This window comes from Tiliqua scincoides, chromosome 1 (genome assembly GCF_035046505.1).
Source record: "Tiliqua scincoides isolate rTilSci1 chromosome 1, rTilSci1.hap2, whole genome shotgun sequence".
Lineage (NCBI taxonomy): Eukaryota > Metazoa > Chordata > Lepidosauria > Squamata > Scincidae > Tiliqua > Tiliqua scincoides.
The window spans coordinates 144,452,522-144,479,733 of record NC_089821.1 but is presented as its reverse complement, the minus strand read 5'-3'; the positions used below and the strand labels follow the sequence as shown (position 1 = coordinate 144,479,733).

The 27,212-nt window shown below is 42.1% G+C and overlaps 1 protein-coding gene across 3 annotated transcripts in view; it reads left to right on the top strand.

The window, feature by feature from the left end:
- MACROD2 (mono-ADP ribosylhydrolase 2) overlaps nt 1-27,212 on the top strand; it is a 1,146,647-nt gene that overhangs the window by 573,475 nt on the left and 545,960 nt on the right. For all 3 annotated transcript variants that reach the window (XM_066609514.1, XM_066609523.1, XM_066609505.1), the window contains exon 6: nt 15,495-15,616. In XM_066609514.1, coding sequence (XP_066465611.1) covers nt 15,495-15,616 — 122 coding nt within the window. The remainder of the gene's footprint in view (nt 1-15,494; nt 15,617-27,212) is intronic.

Sequence of the window (27,212 nt, the reverse complement as noted above, 5' to 3'; positions counted from 1 at the left end):
TTAGCTCTCCGAATTGTAATTTGCTCATAAAGAAGTGTTGTAGTATATCAGTGCTGACATGCTACCTGGCCTATTGTAATATTCAGCCTTTACCTAATGTTATTGAAAATAAAGGTTTATAATACAGTGCCCTTTTCCTGAAACTAATTTCAAAGCTTGGTTTCATGGACGATTTGGTATGTCTATGCTTGAATTTGCATTTGTGATACTTCTTGTAAATGACAGTCCAGACTGTTCCCATTAATCAAAAAGATAATATGTTTGCTGAAAGGAAAAAAAAACACACACACAATAGGAATCTTTATTGTTGCTCAGCAGCTCATGCAAGATGAAAGTCTAAGACCTTTTTTTAAAAGTCAGATTATTGTTGCTTGTACAGCAGAAGAAAGGTACTCTGACCATATATAATGATCTTGCATTTCTTAATACCCAACACAATATGAACATGGGGGAGGGGATAGAAAATGCTGCCAATCATAATTAGTAGGATGGGGGATATGGCCCCCATATCTGCATATCCTGTATTCGTGGATTCACTTATTCACAGATCAAGTCTGCGGGGCTCCTATATGTGCTCCTTCCAGAGGCGATGGGTGCTTGGCTCCCCTTGATCTTCTGAGCCCAACAGTTAAAAAAAACAAAAAAACCTTCCGGTTTGTCCATGTTTATCCTACATAGACTGGTGCCAAAGGGATGTTTCCCACTTTGTTGGCCAGACTCTTAAACATTCTAGTCCAGTGGTTCCCAAATCGGTCAGTCACGACTCACCAGGAAACTGGAAGATGGCAGTTCACTCTTAAGCGAAGTGGCTCAGAAATGGGGGTCCTGATGACACTGCAGTGATTGCGGTGCAGCTGGGAACAATACACTTACCTGGAGGGGTCGTGCTGTGCTCCGGAAGGGTCTGGGGGGCTTGCAACCCCTCCACCCTGCTGTATATAGCACTTATCTGATCAGAAGGTGCTTCTGGTTTTTGCACGAAAACCATGGGGGAGCACTGCTGCCCAATCATCATTATAGCCATATCCCTTGGCATTTACAAGTCAGGCAGCAGCCTCTAAAAAGTTTGAGAACCTCTGATGTAGTGAAGATCGTGAACCATCGATCTAGGTAGAACTAAGCCATATAGATCCTGGATTCAAATCTGAGATCAGCAGTAATTCTCATAAGAACATAAGAACATAAGAACAGCCCCACTGGATCAGGCCATAGGCCCATCTAGTCCAGCTTCCTGTATCTCACAGCGGCCCACCAAATGCCCCAGGGAGCACACCAGATAACAAGAGACCTCATCCTGGTGCCCTCCCCCACATCTGGCATTCTGACTTAACCCATTCCTAAAATCAGGAGGTTGCACATACACATCATGGCTTGTACCCCATAATGGATTTTTCCTCCAGAAACTTGTCCAATCCCCTTTTAAAGGCGTCTAGGCTAGACGCCAGCACCACATCCTGTGGCAAGGAGTTCCACAGACCGACCACGCGCTGAGTAAAGAAATATTTTCTTTTGTCTGTCCTAACCTGCCCAACACTCAATTTTAGTGGATGTCCCCTGGTTCTGGTATTATGTGAGAGTGTAAAGAGCATCTCCCTATCCACTCTGTCCATCCCCTGCATAATTTTGTATGTCTCAATCATGTCCCCCCTCAAGCGTCTCTTTTCTAGGCTGAAGAGGCCCAAACGCCGTAGCCTTTCCTCATAAGGAAGGTGCCCCAGCCCCGTAATCATCTTAGTTGCTCTCTTTTGCACCTTTTCCATTTCCACTATGTCTTTTTTGAGATGCGGCGACCAGAACTGGACACAATACTCCAGGTGTGGCCTTACCATCGATTTGTACAACGGCATTATAATACTAACCGTTTTGTTCTCAATACCCTTCCTAATGATCCCAAGCATAGAATTGGCCTTCTTCACTGCCGCCGCACATTGGGTCGACACTTTCATCGACCTGTCCACCACCACCCCAAGATCTCTCTCCTGATCTGTCACAGACAGCTCAGAACCCATCAGCCTATATCTAAAGTTTTGATTTTTTGCCCCAATGTGCATGACTTTACACTTACTGACATTGAAGCGCATCTGCCATTTTGCTGCCCATTCTGCCAGTCTGGAGAGATCCTTCTGGAGCTCCTCACAATCACTTCTGGTCTTCACCACTCGGAAAAGTTTGGTGTCGTCTGCAAACTTAGCCACTTCACTGCTCAACCCTGTCTCCAGGTCATTTATGAAGAGGTTGAAAAGCACCGGTCCCAGGACAGATCCTTGGGGCACACCACTTTTCACCTCTCTCCATTGTGAAAATTGCCCATAGGTGGCTCTACATTATGTACCATTCTACTGTAAGATAAGAATTTTACAGACTTGGATCGGTCTTGGAGGGTTGTTAGGGAATGAATGAGATACCAGTTCCAGAGAACTGTGCACATTAAAATAGATGTATAAATGATAGTTGCTGAGAAAAACCTAAAATAATGGTTAGTTTTTGTGAAGAAAGGTTAATTTCTCACATGCCTTACAGGTTCTGAGAAATCCCTATCTTAGAGACATTCACTACTAAATATAGTTTCATTGATTTTCCTGTGGGGTTTCTGCAGATGTAGAAAGAACTACCATCCCACACCACTTTCTTAGATAATATTTTTTGCTCTCCAGTTATTTTCCCTTCACTGGGTCTTGGCAATGCATGCACCAATGGCACTGTGCATAAAATAGAAGAAATGAATAATGACTTACTAGAAGCATGTTCATTGTAATGTATGTGATACTTCTCTAGAAATTGATCTTTTAAAATAGCTTTGCTTTAAAAAAAGTTAGCTTCTTAGATATAGTGAAGTGTGCCAAATGCATTGGGTTGGGTCATAAGTGCTGCATGTGGAAGAAAATTCCTGCAAGAGAACTTATCTGGCCCTCTTCTCCACAGTACCTTCCTGCACCTGAGAAGCTTCTCCTGAGAACTGGGGACACTGAGATGTGGGGTGAATTGCGGACAGGAGGCTTCAGGGGGAAGGGGTGAATTGCCCCATATTGAGTAGAGGCACCTTCTGCTGGTGAGATAGTTGAGAGTTGTTCTCTTTCCCACTCTCACTGCTGAAACAGAAATTGGTTCTGGTACATGAGGTTTCTACGGTCTTACTGTTAAAAGAAAAATTGGGGTGAAGATTGCTGGAATTAGAGCCTTTGGCCTTGTTTGGTTGCTACTGTGTCATGGGCAATGGTGAAGTAAGGATGGAAACTGTTGATGTCCCACATGGGTTGCAGATCCCTTTATTTGTTCATTAATGTCGTATTTTTTTTAAAATTATAAGTGTGCTTATAATTTACTATATAAACCTTGCTCGAAGTGTGCTTATATTGCACTATATAAACTGCTTCATGAACAATTCCTGTTAAAAATATAAATATTTTATATATTCTAAGAATATATATATATTCTTATATATTAAATAAAGGGGGGATTGTAGCTAAGAAGAAAGTGTGTGCCCCATTTTTCTTTCTGGGATTCAGTTTCCCCCCACATGCTTGGTTTGGTTCAATTTTTGAACTGGATGGCTTGTTTAATTAGTTTAGTTAAAAGATATTAATACCTATTTTAAAAGGGACAGGGAGGTAGACCATCAATTTACAGCAAGGTGCTGGTAGCTCACTGCAGAACAGTTCAGGCTGAGAACTGTGTGAAACAAGTTTAGCCCACTCAGGAGATTTACCCTAACCAGCAAGGCACTTGCCTTTTGTAGATTTGAAATTAATTTTTTTTACCTGTCCTGTGATGTTTGGCTACTGCTTTTGCAGAGTGGTTAGGGAGTATTATGGCTGCTGCCCAGTCTGGGTTTTAGAATTGCACCACCTTTCAGCCTTTTAGGGGCTGGTATTATTTGGGGGATTTTTATCACTCTTAGAGCATTTATGTCCAAAACACAGCAGAAGGTTGGTGGGAAAGCTGTTACCAAAAGGGCTGTTTTGTTTAGGGGGAATTATTACACTACCCTTTTAGAACCTCAGGATCGCAGGCTGGATAACAAGATGGTGAAATGCAGAGAAATTCCCTTTTAGCTTAAAGAGGAGACTGGGAGAAAGATAACTTTTAATAAAAGATTATAGTTATTTGAAAAGCACAAAGGTAAACATAATGCACATGGATAAGTGTATGTTTCTTGGTCCTAGTACTTGAATCGAGTGTACTTAGCTTTCATGGTGGTTGCATGTACGTAAAAAGTATTTGGTGCATCTGAGGAAATTAGAAAAAGGAAAGGTTGTAGGGAAGGATTTTAGGGGTTCCTGGTCTGCCAAACCCAGTTGCTAACTAAAGATGGGGAGAGAAGGGGAGAAAAAGGGGGGGGGGAAGAAGGGAAAAAGTTCTAGACGCCTGATAGTTACCTGTCTTGTAGAGCAGTTGGATGGGGGGGGAGTCCTGTGTGGAGGACCCTCTGACACAACACAGATGTGTTGTTCCTTGGAAGGGGAGCCCAAGAGAGAGCATGTGAGGAAGCCCTCTCTTTAAAAAGGGTTTTTTCGACAGAGCTGAGCTGGGTGGTACTTGGGAATAAGTTCATAGGGAAGTAGATTTGTCAGTTATCAGCAAAATTAAATGGGATCTAATGGCTTGCTTCCTAGATGGGGGGACTTAAACAATACAAAGAGTCAGCAACACACAGAAGGCAGTTCAGGTCTGCATACAGTACTTAAGCAGTGATTGGGCTAAAACAATACAATGAATACTTCTTCCCAGGGAGCTGGATTTAAGATGCCAGACTTCCTCCTATATTGTTTGCATAAACAGTGATTGGATTAGGAGACACTTTTGCATAAACAGTGATTGGGTTAAAACAATACAATGAATACAGTAACCACAGAGAGGTGGAGGTTGTGCAAGTTTGTGGCTTGACCAGAGTTTTTTGGAAAAGTCTGCTGGGAGAAGTGTGGCCTGCATGAAGTTTTAGTAACATAACCAGATATAAAATCACAACTAAGGAAAAAGGGGATTTTTACGTAACAAAGATGCCAAGCACCTTTCTGTGCTCATGGCACAGCTAGTCATCCGATGAGGACAACATTGGTGGGATGTGGGCTCCAGTAGAAGAACAGCAGAGAAAAGCACATGCTTTTCAAGAGCACATGCACAGTAATGCAGAGATAATTAGAGGCCATTAATCTCCAAGGCAACCAAGGCTGGAAAACTGCAGTCAAAGTTAACCTTTTCACTGCTCCTTAGACTTCCATTAAATTCCACTGAACTGAAGCAAGTCTCCTTCTCTAAGTTTACAGAGCCTGCTGCAGCCTCCTTCCGTCTTACAAATGCTTGCATTTTGCAGAGATCTGTTTTTTAAAACCCAGGATGTCATCCTCTTTTCCATTTGAAACAAAGTCCCAGGCTACAATTCAGTGCACCTTTACTTTAAGAATAACACCTGTGAGAAGCAAGGGGTCTGCTTCTGAGTAAATAGGTTGCAACTATGTGTAGCTGCACTTAAAGTAATTCCTTGTTGCTTGTCTCTGCTGTGAATTGAATTGTACACTCCCAGTTATGTGTTATAAGTTGCATGTTATATGTAGAGCCACCTTCTTTAACACACCAGGTGCCTTAAAGAAGGATTTGATTCATAGTTCTAACCTTTTTTCACTTTCGTACCCCTTGACAGCCCTTTCCATAAATGTACCCCTCACATTAGCTAAATGTTTGTAATTAATATTAATATTAGCCCTCATCTCCTCCATATGAAACCCTGTTTATATGTTTCATTAAATGATATTTGATGTTTGAGATACAGTGACTGATTTTAAGAAAGTGTTCTCTAACACTAAAGCAAAAAAAGATCATTATTTAAATCTTTCAAACTCAGCTTTTAAAAATGGAACTATTCTGACTGCAGTGAAGTAAAGAAAATTAATCAATTTTCCTTCTTTAAAAAAATAAGAATGGATGTTGGGGAGTGTATGCTGCTGAACTTAATTTAACAAATATCTGCGGTACATTGAAGATGTATGTTTTATGCACCACGATGAGCATGTTGCAAGCATAATATGAAGAAAATTAATATTCTGTACATGAAAGCATTTCCTACATATAATCAGCAGGGTAACATTTAATATGTAAGAATATCAAAAAGTAATTCAGTTTCCCATCAGCTGAGTTTTCAGTTATTTCTTTCTGAGTTAATATGGGTGGAACTTATTGTATCAATTGACTGATAAAATTCACAAACAGAGCCCTTGGCAATGTATCCTTTCATATTTTTTATTCACTTCAACACAGTGCAATAGGTTCTGCCTTAAAATTCATACCATTCATGCCATGATTGACAGGGTACAGCTTCATTATGCAGTTTGCTAGATGGACCGATTATGGCTATGAATACATGAATGGGATGAATGAAAGGAACATGTAATTGATTCTCAACTTGGTGTGTCAGTTCGTTAACAGTTTTAATGCAGTACACTCACTTCTAAAAAGAAGTAAATGAGAGAAAGTTATTTGTACTTATCTGTTTGCTTAAAATTCATTTATGTTAACACTTTTACTGAATACTTGGCAAAGTACTGAACAGAATATTTGTAAATTACATCCATGCCCTCCAAATTCATTTTGTGTCATACGCACACTTTTCAATTTACACTTCTGTAAACAAAAGTCATTTTTTCTCTTTTGCTGCCATTCCGTCACCTGTCACCTATTCCTCCCTCTTGGTAGGAGTCATTACCCACTATAAAAATTTATCAAAATAACCCCGAAGATTTGTTCACTGATTTATATAATGAAAAAAGCCAACCATAACGAATCTGCTTGTTTAATCCTTATGATACAACTGTTGAGGCAGAATACTACAGTGGTCCCCCTGATTCCGCTGACTGAGTTATCCATTGTTCTCTGTGCCCATTACCTTTTGTTTTTGTTTTGTTTGTTTTCTTTAACAAGCAGGCATGTTTCTTGGTTTTACAGAGGCAGGAACAGGATAAGCAGGCAGGCAGCCTGCATGTTAGAAGGATACAGTCAGAACATTAACAGGAAGCAGGACTTCTGAAATGTTTATTAAATCTGCAAATGGTATTAATTTTTACTGTTGTCAGAGAGGTAGCCTTCAAGTTTCAAATATCTAAAAATGAAGGCAGTGCAGTTATTATGATGCCACTAGCCTGCTTTTTCAGCTTCATTCTTCAAGTTCTTTTTGGAGAGTTTTTTCTTTATTGCTAGAAAACATGTGGCTATAAGAAAGAAAGGGCTGTGTACCCCTGAGCAGAGCAGCAAGTGTTTTCATTTTGTCCTCAGCCTGTCTTCAGACATCTTCCCTCCTTCACAATGGGCATTTATTAAGTTTGAATTTTCCACACTGAATGTCTTCAGTGAAGTTATGGCTGTTGTAAATATTGTTGTGTTGTGTTTCTTTCCAAGCTGGCAGACAGCGGGAGCTACTGGATGAGTGCTGTGACTTGGAACATATACAAGCATTTGCACAATGGGACTGTTGCTCTTGGTCATATGAGCTGCTGTTTCCATGTACCAGGTCATAGGATTGTAGGCGGTGTTGGGCATGAGCAGACAAAAAGGGGATGCTGGGAGAAACTGCAGGCAATTTCAATTAACTGTCAGGGATTACTAATCAAAATATACCTCGGTTTCTCCTTAGATTCACTCCGATTTTCTTGACATTGTCATGGATTCAATGTTTTATAAAGATCTGCTGGAAACATCATTTTCCAACTAGGACGAATTTGTTAAGGAATGTAATTTTCCTGGCTATTTGAAGTATTTCCCCCCCCCTTCTTAGTTAGTGTAGATGTTTTGAGTCTTGTTTACATTCCCTGGTGGTGTTGTGATTCACACAGGTTATCACAAATGGCAGCACACAGAGACAGCAGGGGACATGAATACAAACAACAAATACGTGCCATGCTTGATGAACGTCAGAGCCCACTGCTGTGTCTGGGGATTGTGCTTGCCATTAATTAGGCTCTCCTTTCCAATCCAAGAGCCGTCCACTTTCCTTGCTGTTCACTGAATTCTCTCAAATTGACTTTAAAGAAAAATTTGGAATGTATCCCTGTTGAGTCACTATGTGGCCTTTTTGTGTTTTAATAACTTTGTCATACCCAACTTTCTCATTTAGCCTGGTGATGGGACCTATGCAAAATGCAGCTTTACATGCTCACATACTGATGGGACTTGAACAGAAGATGCAGCTTTATTTGTGTTGCTAGGGCAGGCATGGCAACAGCTGTTTCGGCCATTACCAAACTGTTTCTGCTGAACCATTGTGGTCAAGCAGCAGTACATGTTGTCTGGGTTGAATGGTCAAATTGCTCTTGCATGTCAAATACCATTGCCAGACTTTCCAGACAAATGATTCTATAAAGAACCTGTCAAGGCATTTCAGTCATATCCATATACCCAATATGGTGTCATGCTTGGAGATGTTTGATATTGATTGGGTTGTATTCAAAAGCATGCTCAGTCATAAAGGTGACTGGGTGACTTTATGCCACTCATTTTCCCTCTGACCTACCTGACATGGTGGTTGTAAGGGTAAAAAAAATCATATATGCTATTCTGAGGTCTTTGAAAGAAGAGCAGGATGAAGAATATCAGAAATATTACAGGGATAAGTACAAAGATCTTACATTTTCCATTAATTGGTTAGCCTCCAGATCAGGTTATACTTTGACAAAAAGTATGTAACAAAGTCAACACTGGGCTTTCTTAAAGACATTTTTGCCTCTCCAATGTTGCCTCTAACTAATGTATACACACATGACTCTGAAAATAGCTTTTACACTGCATATGTTACTCACCTCTATTTTTCTTAAATAATGCATTCTTAACTTTTCATACTTTTCATACTGACACAGTAGCTTGCATTTTATTATCTTCTGTTCAAAGTTGCCTGCATATTCCTTTCTTCCCTGTTTGCAATTTTACCTAATCTGGTCTCATCTCCTAATTTTCACTGCCTTCTTTCAGTGGTTCTCGAAGTTTTAGCTCCAAGACCCACTTTTTAGAATGAGAATCTGTCGGGACCCAACAGAAGTGATGTCATGACCAGAAGTGACATCATCAAGCAGGAAAATTTTTAACAATCCTAGACCTAGTCCTACCCACACTTACCCAGGAGTAAGTCCCATTGACTATCATTGTTAAAAGCATCTACACAATAGCCTGTTAAAAATAAAGCTCTGTAATGTTTCTCCAAACGCAGTCACATACCATGGTAGCATCAAGCCAACTATATTAAAAATAGTGAAATGAATGGGGACCCACTTGAAATTGGCTCGCGACCCACCTAATGGGTACTGACCCAAAGTTTGAGAAACACTGCCTTAGATGAGAGTGGGCCTACTGCAATTTCCTGAAGTCATTGCCTTTTCCTCCTTCCTTCTTCACCTTCAGTACTATATTTGTTATTAACCTTTTACAATAATCTGCATGTTTCACATGCGCTTTAGAATACTCAGTGCACAACCCTAACTTGCATTGGAAGCAGGCAGGCCAGTGGGCCTGCACTACATCCACTGCAAGTTTGGGGCCAAAATCAGCGCAGCCTGAGGCAGGGGGAAACCTTTCCCCTTACCCCATGTGTGAAGGAAAAGTAACGTGGGGTTGACAAGGTAGAAAACCAGAGCAAGGAAAGTCTCTGCCTTTGGCAATGTTGCTAGGCGCAAGTTGCAAGGACCAGCTGCAAACAAGGGTGCTCATTAGCACATACCAGGTCTGAGAGAACTGTGGAGGTGGCCACTTCACAGGGCCCTCAGATAAGGTACCAGGCTGCTAAATTGGCTACAAGGCCACTTGATGAACAACAAGGTGCAGCTGTGAACTTTTCAGGTTGGGCGGGGCAAGACCACCATGAGGGAGAGGGCTGTGGCACGTCCACACCTAGAATGTTCGGCTGGATCCGAGTTCTAATTGGTGGATGGCCCAGAAGACCTATAAAGGTAGAAGGGAGTAGCTTTCCTTTGTCTTAGTTCATCTCTGGCCAAGGGGGCCTGAGCTTTGACCAGTCCTGACAAGATGGACCCGCCTTGACTGCAGCAAGGATGGGTTGGACTGGAACTCTGAAAGTGTAAGACTCTGGTGAGTGATAGTTAGAGTTAGGAGTTAGCTCTTCATTGTTTTATTATTGCTGAGTGTTGTATTGTAACCATATGCTCTAGTCCAGGGGTGTCAAACATAAGGCCAGATGCGGTCTACAGAAGCTTTTTATCTGGCCCTCAGGCTCTCAGCTGCTGAGAAATGCTGAGGTGACATGACTGAAAGGGCGGCCCACATGATAATTGGGTTCACCCATATATTGAAATATGATCAAGATTTGTGCATTTTCTTTCTTGTCATTAGCAGCTAATGAGTTCCTACACGAGAACAGAGTGTTTGTTTCTGGTTTTGACCTGTTTAATGACATCACTTCCTGTGTAATGACATCACCTCCAGCCCTCAGCAGGTACCATGAATGCTATTTGGTCCTCTGTATGACATGAGTTTGCATCCCTGCTCTAGTCTAAATTCTGACTGATGCAGTGCCTGTCTGTTTAACTATTTCTTTAACTTTCTCTTCAATAAATTCTATCTATTACAGCTGACTGGATTATTAGACTGATGGAACAAGGAACTTGGTTGTGGGAGCTATTCCATGGTTGGTTGGTATGTGAACTGGATACCCCAGTAAAGGAGACCTTCTCCTGGGTTCAGGCTGAGTCAGGGAGGCTCAAGCTGGAGCACGGTTCAAGGGGGTTTGATAAATTGACTTGACTATCAGGTTTGGAAGCTCTTACGATTGAAGAGCAATTGGCAACTGAAAACAAGGGAAGCCTGAGAGGTGTGAAGTGACTGGATGGGTTTATGGCCGGTTAATTACCTCTGGGGGCAATAAGCAGATGGCATGGCACTCTGGGGGAGGTCGTGACACCTGTAACACTGTGTCACGCTGCAGCGGCCCCAATGGATCTACTCGGATCTGCACCACCTGACGAGGTGGCACAGATTTGAGCAGCCTGGAGCTGTGCTGTGCCGCCTGGGAACGGGGTCAGGATCCAGGCCTCGCACCCAGCTCCCTGCCTGCCAGCTACCCATCCTCCCCCCTCCCTGAAATGCCTCCCACCTGCTTCCTTCCTGCCCTTCCCCCAATCCCTATGTTGGCCAAGGTCAGCCGATGCAACTCACCCTTTCCCCGAGGCCCGCATCAGCACAGGGAGGCTGGCACACATCTGTGCACTGGCCTATCTCCCCTTTGAGTGGCGCAAAAGTGCTTTACTGTACCTTTTGCAACACTCCCGGGCCGGCACAAGGGACTTGCATTGGCCAAAGTGCAGTTCTGGATTGGGCCCTCAGTTTGTAGATGTCTTACAGCTCTCTGTGTACCAGGATTCAATGAAGGTGGATGAGCCTTTTAATGTTCTTTTACTTTGGCTTTCTGAAAGTTTTCTTATTTGTTTAATATGTTTATATACCCTTTTTAAAATAAAAAATTCATAGTGTGATGTACAAGCAAATGAGAAAGGGAGGAGGGAAACCAGCTGCGAAAGGATGAGCCAGAGTTCCTTTGTAATTCATAAGTGACTTTACTCAGACAATGCCTGCCCCACATCAGACTGGCACATGAGTTTGTCTTGTAGTCCATCTTAAGTAACTGCTTTTTCTGGAGCAGGCTTTGTAGTACTTGAATTTCAAGGGGGTAAATAGTGTCTTAGTCCTCTTACCTATTGTCAAGCCCCCTTTGCTACTGTTTTTAGAAGACTATGGGGGCAATGGTGTGCCTAATTTGGGGGAGGGAATCAAGAATAGAGCTTGTGGATTGATGAAGGCTCCCCTAACACCTCCAATCTTTCTCCCCATCAGGCAAACTCTGCAACCCTGCCTCCAATCCTTCAGCCATTTGATCCCACTTTTCTCATTTTTGGCATGTAAGCAAAGGTTATAGTTTCCTTTGCATTGGAGCCTCACAAATCTCGAAGTCTTGAATTTTGGCCAGCGTTATATGCGCATGAGGATACGTTTCCCGTAGTTGAGGGTGACTCCACAGGAAGGGCCTGGTGGAGCACTTGCCAGAGCCTGTGCCAGTACAGTATCTGATCCAGCCTTGAGACAGTGAGGGTCTGCTGTTGCCACTGGTCCTTCCCCACTGCCCAGTAAGTCAAAGCCGATGGGGAGCAGTGGCAGTTCTTCATAGTGCCATTGGGCAATTTTTGGATAGCCTTTCTCCTGATATTGCGTTCAGCATATCTTCAGCATTCAGGAATTTTTTTAGATAGCACCACTTATAGATAGGTGGTGGTTTACCGCTGCTCCCTGTTCTTCAGTGACTCCCAGTAAGCCTCTCCATTGGGCCCTGGATCCCTGGCTTGTGTAGTGGAGCAGCAGCAGCAGTAAACCCACATCTTTTACACCAGTTGATACCAATTTTGCACCATTGATAAATCCGAGTGCTGTTGCTCCTCACCTTCACTGAGTAAGAGGCCCGGGTCCCAAGTCCAATGGGGAAGCTTACCAGGAGGCATGTCTCCCCCCCTCCCCAGTGCATCTCTTCTAAAATCCTCCATTCCCCAGTGTCTGTCTTAAACTCTCCTGTTGGGTGATCTCTGTTAGAGGAAACTCAACTCAGTTGGCAGGCCTACTCATGCTCTCTCTCTTTTCACCTTCACTTAACCCATGCCTGTTCAAATGGAGCTTTCACAAGTGTTCTTTCATTCACTACCACTGATGATCGCACCAGTAAGCATGGCGTTTTCCTTGTTTTTTTTACATTGCCTAATAAAATCTATATTTCCTTTGGAAAACTGTGTTTCATGTTTCTGTTAGCCTCATTGTAAAGGCACTTTGTGATAGTTTACCCATTCATTCAAAAGTCCCAAAATAGCAAAATGCTCCATTTTGGCCTTTCTTGGTATAAATTCCTCATTTAGTTTAGTTCTGGGCCAGACAATCCTGGGTCCAAAACATGGCATACACATGGCATATATATGAGAGCAGTATTGGCAATACTGGTTCCTAAGCACTATGAGGGGAAGCTGGTGCTCATGTGCACTTTATAAAGCATGGCAGAATCATTACATTCGAGGACCTGAACGGTGACCCCCTGCAAAGAAGCTGGAGCTCCACTATTTAAACACAGGGTTTTATAGCCTTTGTACCTAGCCTCAAAATTTCCTGAATAAGATTGTCATCTTATCTCATATCTACAAACTGCAAATTTATCTCTGAAAAGCAACTCTAGTTTTGTGTTTAGCTTACAAAAAACTGTGGGGGATGTAATAGAAACAAGCCTTGTTATGAGAGGATTGCTCTGTAATACAAGATCTGTATTGATGATACATGCACTGGTCTGTTAAGAAGATTCAAGGTCAAATTTACAGTGCCATGAAGGGCTTTTGTCCTGGTTCTGATTTGTGAAATGAAAAAGAAGCTGTATCAACCACAGTACAGTATTACAAACCATCACATTTCCTGTTACATCAGTACAAATGTTTAGTTTAGTTACAGTAGGCTTAGTAACAGCTCCAAAATAATCAGATAACACATATGTATCAATGTGTTCTTTGGATATTGTTAATTATGAATGATGTGTTAATCCTGTTTTGTCTAGTTTACCAATAAAATGTCAAGCTCATTGCTGTTTCTGCAGCATCTTGTGGCTCTAAGTATTTATGGTTTCTGCTAAGACCCTGATGTGGCATGTTCTTGTGGTCATCATGTGTTTGGCAGAATCAGCAAAATGAACGTTAGTTGCTAACGTTAAAAAAAAATCAATTTTTTAAACTGCTACCCAGCATCATAATTCACATGCACCGAAATTTTGTTTTATACAGTTCACTGGGCAAGTTGTTACAGTCAAATACTATAAACAGCTGTAATAGAAGGGTTTTCAGAATGAAATGTGGAAATACATATTTTGCCTATACATTTCCACAGTTGTTTGTTCCACCGGTAACAATTTCCTTCTCGGTTTATTGTGTTGCATAAAATGCATACGGAATATAATATTTGGGTTAGCTGAAGGGTAAAACTAATGTACCTGTTTTGATCATCAGTTGTCATCTGAAAAGCGCTAAACATCTACTACATTCTTTTTTTTTTTAAGAAAGAATTTTAAGAAGATTTGCTGTTCAGTACTGTAGATGTAATAATCAAGTAAAAATAATCTAGTTTTGTTCCCATAACTAAAGGTAATAACTGTGATTAAAGGGGGGAGGTTGATAGTTTTTTTCCTTTGTGTTTTTCTCAGTGTGCTTTTTTAAATAACTGTTATAAAGTTTTGTAAATCCTTCCGTGTTGGTTTGTACCAGGCTCATGGGGTTTACTGTAAAAACTAATTCCCTTACTGGTGTTGCTCATTAGCAGTCATTTGAATCTTTGTGTTCATTGATCTAGCAAAAAATTGGGAAATTGAAATATAATTCCAGTCTTGCAATCTTAGGAAAACTGGAGAACTGTCTGAGATCTATTGTTAGGAGTAGCCTTGGAAGGTAGCCACCTTCTTAAAAATGTTTTTGAGTGGACTGAGGCCAGTGAGAAACCTTAAAATGCAGTATCTTGTGGCTCTAAATATTTATTTATGCTAAGACCCTACTGTGGCATGTTGTTGTGGTGAGTGTGTAAAATGTCTGGTGAATGTATTAAGAATGAACATAGGAAAGAGATGGGAAAACCCATTCCTGAGATGTAGTTAATAATAGTAGCTCTGAAGAGTAGAGAACTGTAACTGCTACATGGTGTGGTGGGAAGCCTAAAGATAACAGGTCCTGGGTGAGATGGCTGATGGGAATATTCATAGGCTGCTATCCATTGTAAATTAGCTCTTGCATGACCCAGAATTCATCTCAAGGAGTCACCAATCATTTACCACGGTGTTGTTGGAACAGTTTGCCACCTAAATCATGTTTGGTGGTTGATAGTTGAGATCCTGGACAAAGAAAAATAAAAGACAAAATGCCACTGACTTGCTACCAATGAGACATTTTTCCAGCAACTGGGAAATTGAATATAGTACAAGGTTATCAAGTCATTTCACTCTTGATTTAATATGTGTCACCTGGTGTGCTATCTCAGCGTGCTTCAGGAAGAAAGGAAGAGTTGTGATCTGGGAAGAAATTGCTGCACCACCCACAAGGGGATCTAAAGCATTAGATGAGCCAATATAGCTGCTGCACAAGTACAGCCTGACAGTTGGAAATGGTTGCTTTCTTTGATAGCATCACTTGCTAATTGTTTGGGTCATGCTGTAAGACAAGAAAGGTCAAAATAAGTAAGCAAAAGACCAAGAGGGGGGGAGTTGCTTATTATAGCTTACAGGTCTTAATAAATACTCTTAAGTTTGAGACGTGTAAAAAGGTGAACTCTGTTACTTGCATGGTTTCTTAATTCTGCTGTAATTCAAATGCCCTGATTTAAACTTTAGTGCCTAGCTAAAGCACATTCAATTCCTCTGTTATATGTATCTTTATAGATTTACAAGATTTTCTTCCATTAGGGATAGAATGGAAATTTGATATTATTTATTGGATTATTCTTTGCAGATGTCATTCACACTGTGGGACCCATAGCACGAGGACATATTAGTGATACACATAAAGAAGACCTGGCAAATTGCTATAAGTCCTCCCTGAAACTGGCAAAAGAGAATCTCATCAGATCTATTGTAAGTACTAAACAATGTCTGTTATTTGTTGATTGTCCTAGGGGATGATGGATGGCAGCCCTTCCACAGTGCAGGAAAACAGTCCATATTTGATATTTTGAACCCACTGCTTTGCAGATCCAAATGGTTCCCAAGTAACTGAACAAATAGCTGCAATATCTTGCTTTATACACCAATGGATTACAAATGAGACAGCAATTTAGTGCTTGGAAGGGTAGTTTAAGGCCCATCTAAACTTAATAACAGAAACATGTCATTGGCAGTATGTGCAGAACTAACAAAGGGAAATACTTCTGTACACCATGTCTAATTAACTTGAGTTAATTACTGCAAGTTATTACCGTAGCTTTTAAAGAAGATTAGATGCATTCATAGAGGGAATCTACTGTTAGCCAGCTTTGCCAAAAATGTTATCTTCAGAAGTACCAATACCTCTGATAGTTGGATACTGAATGTTAGCAAAGGAGATATCTATCTCACTCATATTATGGAGAACAGTTTAAAAACTGAAAAGCTCATATTCTGTCACCAACATAAGTGAGGCTACATCTGTATACTGAGGAGGCCTTTGCTCCCCACTAGAGTGCTGTTGTGTGCAAGAGCCTCAGGAGAGGTGTGGTCTTTATATAATTGTTGCTATGCCAAATATTTCACCACTTATTTATTGTACTATAGAAGTGGTTGCCATAAATATGTAGAAGTACCATGCTTTCCTGCTATTTTCTATTTTTAAAGTAATTCTGGAATATTCAAAATTTCTCATGCTTTTCTGAGGGGAGAGGGGAACAGAAAATGGTAATTTTTCAGGCAATCTGCTGCAGTTGTTTTGAAAATCAAGCTGAGGTTTACTACTTTTTGATGGATGTGAATGAAGTCTATGCATGCTTGGTACCTGCCTGGTTCGTGGATCCGCCTGGCCAAGTTATATTTAACTGATGTGTATTGAGTCTTCAAATACAATAGTGTTAGTAATGTTAACCATGAGGAGTACAAGGCAGGTAGGTTTCTGCCACCCAACTTCCTATAGTGAAGGAGCTTCTAGACTGTCATAGTGTCACCTTTAGCATTCCTGACAAAGGATGGCAGTGTTGCTCAGATGGGGTATGAAATGTCTCTTCCTGCTGACAGAAACATTCCCTTACAGACTCCTTTATTAATGGAGGGTAGGATTTGCCTCCACTGGTTGTACCCAGTGCTATTTTCCCCTACAGCTTGGAATGGCAGTCACTTACTGATAAAATGTTTTTCCCAAAACATTATAACTTGTTGACTTTGTCTTGTGGAACTCGATAGAAGTCACAAAGCTTGCCCACTGATTGAGACTTCATGGGTCAGGGCTGAAAGTACTTCAGAGATGTTTTGGTTTCATTAGCAGTGTCAGTTATTGTCTTTCCATTTGAAATACTGATTTTATGGATCTGTCATCTAAAGCTACCGTAGATACTTGCCTATAGTACATAAAATTTTTGTCAAGTAGTCAAGCTCCAATTATCACTTTGCCTGATCGCCTCTGGTCAATCAGAGGGCAGAGCCTTTCCACTCTGAAAAGTTTCTTTCTCAAGCAGCAGGCAGGCACCCCTCATTCGAAGCAATTTGTTTCTACAGCAACTTCCCTGGGAAATTCCAGCCAAAGTTAACCTTTTATTCTCCTTCCTTCTGCTGCAGCCTGGTTCTGCTTTGCAAATGCTTGCAAAACAGGTCTGTTTTTTTCAACACCAGGATGGGATCCTCCTTTCCATTTGAAGCAAAGTCCCAGGCTACAATTCAGTGCACCATTACTTAAGAATAACACCCATCGAAAGCAGTGGGTCTACTTCTGAGTAAAAAGGGTTGCAAATATATGCAGCTGCATCTCTCTGCTGTGAATTGAATTGCACACTCTCAGTTATGTGTTACGGGTTGTGTGTTGTATGTAGAGCTTCTGGCTTAACACACCAGACACCTTAAAGGTGGATTTGATTCATGGATCCCCTGCAGTGGTTCCCAACTTTTTTCACTTGCATATCCCTTGGCAGCCCATTTTCATAAATTGTACCCTTCATATTAGCAAAATGTTTGTAATTAATAATATAAGCCCTCATCTCCTCTATATGAAAGCTCAGACTTCATGTAATTATCACAGTTTTGCACCAGAAGTGTGCTGAGAAATTCTGGGTAATTGATCAATTGAACATTGATCATATTATTTTTCAACTTTTTTACTGTGCTGGTTTTCAATCACTGGTTCATAGATGAATTGATGACCAAAAACTAGCTGTTGGTGGGACTTTCACAGCCAACTAGCTACCTCCCTTCCTGCCTTGCTGGTCCTTGCAAGGCATTCTGGAGCACAACCTGCCTTTTTTCCCCATTATTCCATTCTTTTTCAAGTACCCCTAAAGGTCCTGTTGAATATTCTGGAATATTCAAAATTTCTCGTGCTTTTCTGAGGGGAGAGGGGAACAGAAAATGGTAATTTTTCAGGCAAATTCATGTCCCTGGGAGTACATGAATATCAGGTTGGGAACCACTGTTTTACTAGTATGTTGTTTATAGTAAACTCTGTTTGTTAACTCTGATAGCGTTTACAAAAAGGTGGTGAAGACCAGAATTTAAAAAGAATTAAAATGTATCTTATGATCTTTTACTATGTTTTTAATAAATTAGAGACTACTGTTCTTAGGTAACAATTAGTGGTAGGTTATTTTTCAGGATCTGGCCTGGGGTAAAATCAGACAAAACTAGAGTCAGACACCCCCCTAAGTTTAACCCCTGATTTATCAGAGGGTCATAGAGAATTCCATGATTGTTGGCTCAAAACCTGCCCTCAACTTATCTGTGGGATCAACTTGTAGGTGAGTATCTATGGTACTTTAGTATCTCTCTCTGGCTTTATTGCCTCTGCTTCTTTACCAATGGTTTCAGGTAACAGGCTTATCTGTAATTATTTTGATGTACCAAAGGCTTTTCTGCAGTTTTATTTCCCATGACATGTTGAGGAGACTAACTTAATATTATTTTTCCCTGGATGCTACTGGACAGTACATCACCAACCTTCACTGAATAATCTTGACATTCAGGTTATTCTTGGATACCAGTGCAACATTTAGTTGCTGCGAAGATTCTACACTTGATAATCCATGACACATACATTTTTGGGATATGTATTTTGCAAGCATTCCTATTTCCTGCCTGAATTTCAGTTACACTAAGAGACACCTTGGTTCCTTCAGAAATACAAAACAGAATAACCCACACACCCATCTCCCTCATTTTTACTTCATCACAGTGGATATCAGTTGAATCTGAAGAACAAGGCAAGCTTTTGTACGCTGGCTTCCAGAACCAATTCAAAATGTGATCCCCCCCCCCAATGATTTAATTTTATACCTGGTCTTGCTATCTCCCTCCATATACAAGGTGAAAAACCGGCCAGGGGAGCAACAGGTTTACAATGCATGCTTATGCATTTGTTCTCATAAGTAAGTCCCACTGAGTTCAAGTAATAGAATTGTAACCTTTCAGCCCAATTATATCCATGACCCTTTTTGCCAGTGGAGAAGTGTCAAAATGGTGACTGCTGCATCCTATAGTAGGGGGATCAGTTGTGGAGGTCGCCTCTGGGTAAGAGAACAATTATGAACTATTGTTTGCCTTTTATGATTGATGCTGACTGCTTTACAGCATTCCACCAGCGCAGGAAGCACATGGTAGGAGATGTGGATAAGATTGGGGTCCAAGCTTATTTCTCCATATATGGAGCAAATATACCTGGTTTGTTGGTTTGAAGGATTTTTAACCCATCTTTTGGCTGAATGGTCCTCAAGGTGACTTGCACTGGGTTGTGGAAATACTGTAATTTTTTTTTTTAACCTATGCATATACAATACATGGGCACAACTCGGGAGTCCTTGGCCAATAATGGTGACCAAAGAGAACTTCCCTTTGCTTCTGCAGTCTCCAAGTAACGAACAGTTGGTATGGGACGTTTGTTTGTTTGTTTGTTTTTCCTGGCAACTTAATATGCTAAAAGGCAGGGTGAATGAGAGAGAAGTACATATTCAACATTTTTGGTTACATGAAAAATAGTGTCTGTGTATTAGTAAATATGGTGGAGGCAAGTGAGCTTCATATGTGAGGACACATTGTACAAGTGAGGACTTGTAATCATAAGGAAATGCACAAAATTGATTAGGATTGGCTTGAACACAAAAGCTGGCGTATGACTTCAAAATTGACTGACATATATGATGAATGGAGTACTCTAAGCCAGAAGGAGGACTCCAGAGCAGTCATTTCAGGTCACAGTTCACTTTAATGTCTTCATTAATTATGGAGAAGAAACAATAACCAGGCCATTAATCAAAATTATGAATGATGCTAAATTATTAATTCTCACCAACATTACTCAAAAGAAACAAATAATTGATATAAATACACATAGAGCACTGGAGTTGTAGACACTATTCCAACTGCTTTATTGAGTTCTTTCTCTTCCCCCTCCCCCCACCAACCCCTTCAGATAGCCACATTACTGGTCTGGCCCATACTGTCCATTTAGGTGTTCATCACCCAGTACACATACATGTGTGTGTGTGTGTGTGTGTGCCCTGCATGCCTTGAAATAAAGGAAATAAAATATTGACCATGTAACACTTCTTTTGCACACTATTTTTAGCTCCATTATTTTCATGTTTGAATTTGGAAAGAGGGAGGAGGAACAGCAGAGGAACAGCAGAGGAATGCTGCTGGAGGGCCACTAGATAAGGGGAGCAGTATATGGTGTAGCAAGATTCTGAGCAAGAGGGGGACAGCATTTGGTGCCCTGCCTTAGGTGCCAGGAGATCTTGGGCTTTCTTTGAGTTGAAGACAGCTTCATGACTTCACATCATATATGTGTTGGTAACACAGGGCCCAATCCTTTCCCATCTTCCAGCCCCGATGAAGCTGCAATGCAGCCCTGAGGAGGAGGCCTCAGTGACTGCTCCCCACTGCAGGATGCTGTACATGCCCCTTTGGTATGACTGCATTAGAGCTGGAAAATTGGTTAGGATTGGATCCATAATGTATTAGTTGCCTTGTCCCCCTAGCAGATATTTGAGTTTTGCAAACCCTTAACTGACTTTACGCTTGTTGCCATTGTGCTAAAATTTGAAATAATAAATTTGAAATAAAATAATGAGAAGGTAAAGGTGCATCCTTACAGTGCAAGTTCCTTCATGGGACAGGGTTCTCTCCCTTCCTTCCTAGAATGTTTTGGCTTTTGATTCTTGCACCTAGTGAGAGTGCAATATGTGTGTGTGTGTGTGTGTGTGTGTGTGTCTGGAAAAGAACCTAGAAAAGCTATTCAGAGCGCTATTAACAGAGTGTTATGTTTTCTGTTTATATTTGCTAGAACTGTGTTTCTGATGCCCTACCTTTTTTGATGTTTTATGTTTACTACATAAACTGGGGTTTTGAAGAAAGCAGCTTAGAAATCTTACATTACTGTGTTACTTGTCTGTTTGGAGTCCATGCTATGAAAAAACAGGCCTACCAACTGGCAATAATCATTTGTCTGATATTTGTGAACAATCTCAAAGGATTACACTAGGTAGCTGAAGCAAAATCTCTGTTTGGAAAGATACCTTATGGACAAAACCGCTGCTAACTTGTTTCTGTGCTTGCAGCACAGTTTTACGGTATGTCTGTAATTAGCTATACACGCCCACACACTTTGTCAGAAGCTTATACAGTACTTCTGTTGTACATTGCTGAAGTGCACATGATGCTTTGAAACTGCTAATATACTGAAACTTCTTAGTACATCAAGGCTTTTTAGCCCCTGCATGTGGTTTGACATGTTCTCAAACTGAAGTGTCAGCTGAAGCCTGAGGTATTGTTAAACTGAAAATTTGACAACTATATAGACAACAAGGGCTGAACATGAAACAAAAGGATTATCTAAAATTCACTATGAAAACAGGATATAGAGTTGGCATTGTCTCTCTTTCATCCACAAGGCAGGCATTTGTCAAAACTGTTATGAAAATAGAAAAGTTTTATACACAGAAAATAACTGAACTGTGAAAAATTGTCAGTCTCCTGTACAACATACAGTAAAGAAATTATTTAAGCCTGGCCATTGCCATAGTGGATGCAATGATTTCTAACTCAACATCTTCAATTCTTCTGAACAATAAGATCCCACTGACCATGCTAAGGGGTGGGTGGGAGAGAAGTGGGGGTGTGCGACCCTTCAAAGACTCCCTGCATCAACATTATTTCCCTAATAACTCATGTTATGCAAGGCAGAATTTATCCTTTTAGAAACCACTTCGCCTTTCTTTGCCCTCTTAAATCTTTTTATTGAGATGTCGCAGCTCTGCCCCTGCATAAACAGGCATTAAGACTGATGTATGTGAGCCGAAGGAAATCCACCAGGAATGTGGGTTAGTTAGGTACCTGAAGGGATCAGGGAAGCATGTGAGAGAGAAACTGTGCTTACATAAAATGCCAAATAGAATTCAAGCTAACTTCAGGTGGAGGGAAGATTTGTCCAGTTTCAACTGGATCCATAAATGTCTCTTTTGCATACTCATTTCCAACTTCTTCTCTTGTAAATTGGAGAGATTCACAATGTAAATAGTATTCATATGATCCTGTGGCTGCATTGTGCATTGAACAGTTTTAGTAACATTTTGTGTGTGTGTGTGTGTGTGTGTGTGTGTGTGTGTGTTTTAAATGATTAAAATATTGTTTATACCACGCATGCATAATATGTTTAGCATGGCTGTAGTTTTAGTTACTGATTTAGAAAATGTTTAGTCCATCTTTCAAGGAAATATTCCTAATGTGAGGAACAGTAATATAATCGATAAAAAATGAAGACAGTCAACTAATTTCAGCAGCAGTAAGTGATAATTGCAACTCCAGGTGAAGTTATTCAGCAGTCAAAAGCGAATTAGAATTAAAAAAAAAAAGTTTTCAAGGTCTTCTTAAATAGAACAGGCTCCTGCGCCTGGTGAATTTTTTTTTTTTTTAGTTTTCACAATCTTGAGGCTACAATGGGGGGCACTTTTCATAGGTCTCCATTAATGTAACAATAGTAGGCACTTTCAGTTTTGTCACTGCTAGGTCTCAGTGTGTAGGAAGGGTACATATCCAAGAAGGTGCATTCTGAAAAATTCTGGGTCAGGACTATGAAGTCGTTTAAAGGATAAGTACTGTACCAATATTTTTAATTTGGGCTGGAAACAAAAGTGGCAGCCAGTGTAGTTCATAGAGAAATATGTCACGCAAGTTCCCGCTTTTTAAAAACCCAGTTATACTTTTCTGTTTTCTAATTACTTGGTGCAAAATTGGCCATGAAATGATATGCCTGGTAACTGGGATTGGGAATACTGAGGCAGCACATAGAGCTGTGGTCATACAAGAAATAGCAAGAAACCTGTGTGTCTGCAGGGATGCTGAAAAACAGCTCTTTGGCCCTAGGATGTTAAATTCATGCAGCTATGTCAATGAAAACTGATTTCTGCTCAATCTCAACAACTCTGTTCTGGGATGTTGCCTGTTACCTCCCATTCATGGTCACTTGCAAGTTCCGATTAGTTACCTGTAATACGCTTGACATGGGACTGACCTTGAAGGGAGTCCCATGTAAAGCTGGTACAGAATATGCCTGCCCAGTACTCGACAAATGTGCAGTGCCATGAATCTATTATGCCAGTTTTGGAACAATTTCCCTGGCACTTAGTTAGCCTCATCAAACCATTGGGATGTTTTGCATTTTCTCTTGGACTAGAACAGGGGTCTCCAAAATTTACGGCCAGAGGGCCACATCAAATATCTGGCATGGTGTCGAGGGCTGGAAAAAACAAATTTAAAATATAAAATTTAAAATATAAAAATACATTTGAGATTAGACTTAGATGAATGAATAAATGAATGAGCTCAAATTCCCAGGATTTCTCCAAGCACCAACAGAAATAGAGCACACACATTCCCCGACTTCCCAAGCAGCTTACTTAAATATACAGGATTAAGTATCTCAGAACCAGCACATCACAGGAAACACCCGATGCATGTTCTGAGGGCTAGGGAAGCCTCCCTGTCCCCCGGAAGGCCCTCTAAGGCCTTCAGAGGGCACAAAAAGTTACTTGCAATTTTTCAGGAAAACCAGAAAGTGATATTTTAGGCCCTCAGAACTCTCTCCGGACATGACTGGATCACAGATCTGGTCATGTTTGGTCAAATGGGCCAGAGGCTTACAGGGGACCAGAGGCTGACCATGGGGTGGATAGAGACTCACAGCAGGCTGCATCTGTCCTCTGGACCAGGGTTTGGAGACCCCTGGGCTAGAATTATAAGGAGAAGCTGTCAAGTAGACTGTGGGGTTTCCCCCCTATAATTTCTCATCTGAGAATGTTACCATAGCAATGAGTTTATGGTCTTAAAAGTCAACATGTTGGCTTTATTCCATCATCTGACTTCTTGATGAAGACTTCATATCCATCAATCATAAGATTCACTTTGAAGGGAATTGCCTGACATAATCTTCACCAGCTCTTGAGGGTATTTGCATGAAGATGCATTTAGAGCATTTTCTGTATTCTCATTGCAATATTATCTGAAGCATGTTTATTTGGAAGTAAGGCCCACTGAACCCCATCATACTCACTAGCTATTAAGTAGGCTCACAATTACAGTCTTATTGTTCCTAAATATGGGGATCCTCTTATTCCTTACAATATCAGCAAAACGCAAGATTTAAACTGGTGTTGAACCAGTTTATTGGTGACTGATGTTGTTGCATCACCTTGATATCTGAAGACACTGAAGTGATGAAATAATATACAGACTTTGCTTGGGATATGTGGGGTGGGTGGGTATAATTTATGGTCATAGTTGTTTTTAAATCGTGGCTTGTTTTTGAACAATGTGTTGTGCTGAATCCTCAAATGATAAAAGACAACAATGTGATACCTAATTACCATTATCTTCAAATATTGATGAAGATATCTGTTGTTTGAATGCCCATGAGAACCATCCATGTAACTTAGGAAACATGGCAAATTTGCCCAAGTATCCCCCCCAAAAAAGAGGGGCACAAAAGACTTGGTTGAAACAGGACCATGATTTATTCCATTACAAGGGCAGCGATTGGTGCAATGCAACGGGTCCTGACTATACTCCACCCCCCCTTTAGTGCGGGCACCTAACTAGGAGGAGACAGTTCCTGTCTGAACCCTCCTTTGGGCGAACTGCCTTGACTCAGAACCTGAGCTCTCCCAAGGCTCCCCCAGGTTCTTCATCACCAACCCCTGGAAACGGGGTCCAGCCAGCTGAATTGTTCTGCCCACCCTGAGCCGGGGAACCACCAAGGTGAGCATCCCAATTCCATTCTGGGGTCAAACCAGGCTGCCCCCGAACCAGGTAGCCTCGGGGCTCAGCACTGGCCTTAACCTGGCCTGTTGCTTATCTGAAGGTAGGCACTGGTTCCCTATCTCTCCTCCCATTCCCGCACTACCCTGCCACGCGGGGGGCTAGCCTAGCACTTAGCATCCCCCCGCCCCATCTAAGAGTCCTTGCAGGACCTGTTGCAAGTCCGACAGAAAGATATGGTTCCCGACAACTGAGAGATGCACACCATCTCCCTTGTAAAGGTGTGGCAGAGAGCTCACTATATCTGGGTGGCGAAGCACCAGGCCGCCAGCTGCCAACACTGCCCTCCCCAGGTGCGCATTCACCTTCCTTCTGGCTCTATCAAGTCCAGCTGGCTTGTAGTGCACCTCCAAACCTGGTGCGGAAGCAGATCCGACCATATGATGATCAGGCCAGGCATCCAGCTTCTCAGTGTGGCAAGGTCTTCTGCCGCCTGCTGCCTCAAGGACAGCCCCGTCCTCAGGCAAAGGTCATTACCACCAAGGTGTATGTGAAGCGTCTGGGACGAGGAGCTCCCCATATACACTCCCTGTATACACTCCGAAACCATGGGTGTACGACAGGGGGTCATCATTGACATCTTGGGATCCCCTCACTTTGTGTGCCTCCTGCGTCACGTCAGTCCCACTCCCAGCACAACGGTGCTCCTTCCATTTGTGCACAAAGAGCAGCCCATCAGACACGCCTCTCTGAGCCATATACTCATGCAGCCCTGCCACCGGGCAAAGTGGGGAGTTCCCTGCCCCATTCAGTTGGAGCCACTGTCCATGACCAACCTGGTCTGTCTTCGACCTCCTCAGCCTCAGCCGCACACCAGTCTGGGTCCAGTGTACATCCGTGACCCGTAAGGCATGCTCAGAGGCGTCCCACCTACTTAGTACCAAAACTTCACCGGGGCGGAAGGCCCCAAAAAAGAGAACAAGGGCAGGAGGCCTAAACAACAGTGCTTCCAATGGAGTGGAACAGACTGCACTGAATGACTCACACAGTCAGGCCAGGAGGACAAACGTAATAGGTTGCCTACTGTCCCCTCCCTTAGGGGCCTCCCGCGACTCCCTGTTAAAATTCTCCGAAAGCGAAAATCCCCAGTGCAGTCAGACAGCCCATGCGCCTTGGCCTCAAAAGCCAGGGCTGCCAAGTAGCCTCCAAGTGTATTACTTGCCCTGTCATTTGACCTGAGCCTGACTAAAAACTGCATCACATGCTCAGGGGGGATGGGCCAAACACCTGGGAGGCCAGCATTAGCGCTGAAGCCCTCAAACTCGCCTACTCTCCTTTTATAACTTGCCCAGGTGCTTGGGGCCAAGGAAGCATTCACTGCACTGTTGACTTATCGCACCCAAGGTTCCACAACCACTGGGGGATGGGGTCCGGCTCTTCCCTCGTCCTCCTGGAAACGAGAGAGGACATCGGCTATCCCATTAGCCAAGCCTGGAGCATGTCTAGTCACAAATAACATGTTAAGACGTAGGCATTGCAGTACAAAGGCGTGCGCTAAATGCATGACTCTTGGTGACCGGGAGGTTTTCCGATTTGTAACGTTAACTACTGCCACACCCAAATCGCACTGTGGAGTCCTTAACCTCTGACCCCCAGAGGTGAACAGCAACCATGATGGGGGAAAGCTCTAAAAAGGTCAAATCAGCTGTAATATCCAAGTGGTAACTAGAGGACCATCTGCCAGCACACCATCTTCCCCGAATATAAACCCCAAAGCCTGTGCCACCTGCAGCATCTGAGTGGACTTGCAGCTTTTAGGAAGATAGCCCACATGGCCATATCCTCCCACATTGCTGATGTCACTCTGATCCGGTGATGAGGCTTAGAAACTCCTCTAAGGGCATTTGTTCATCTGGGTGGACTGGCAGCAGCTGAAATGCAGACTCAATGTAGCATTTTGCCATTTGCGCCCGAGTCCCACAACCTCTGAGAATAGCCAATGCCTCGTCAAATGACGTGTATCACACTGAGCAAAATCCTGCGGTATACCATCATTCACTGAAGCACCCCTGGGGAATGAGAGGTGGTGGATCAGCCGTATCTCCCTCCACACCTCATTTTCGAAACCAGTCACTGAAGCACCCCTGGGGTGACTGAAGCACCCCATGAGGAATGAGAGGTGGTGGATCAGCCGTATCTCCCTCCACACCTCATTTTCGAAACCAGTCACTGAAGCACCCCTGGGGTGACTGAA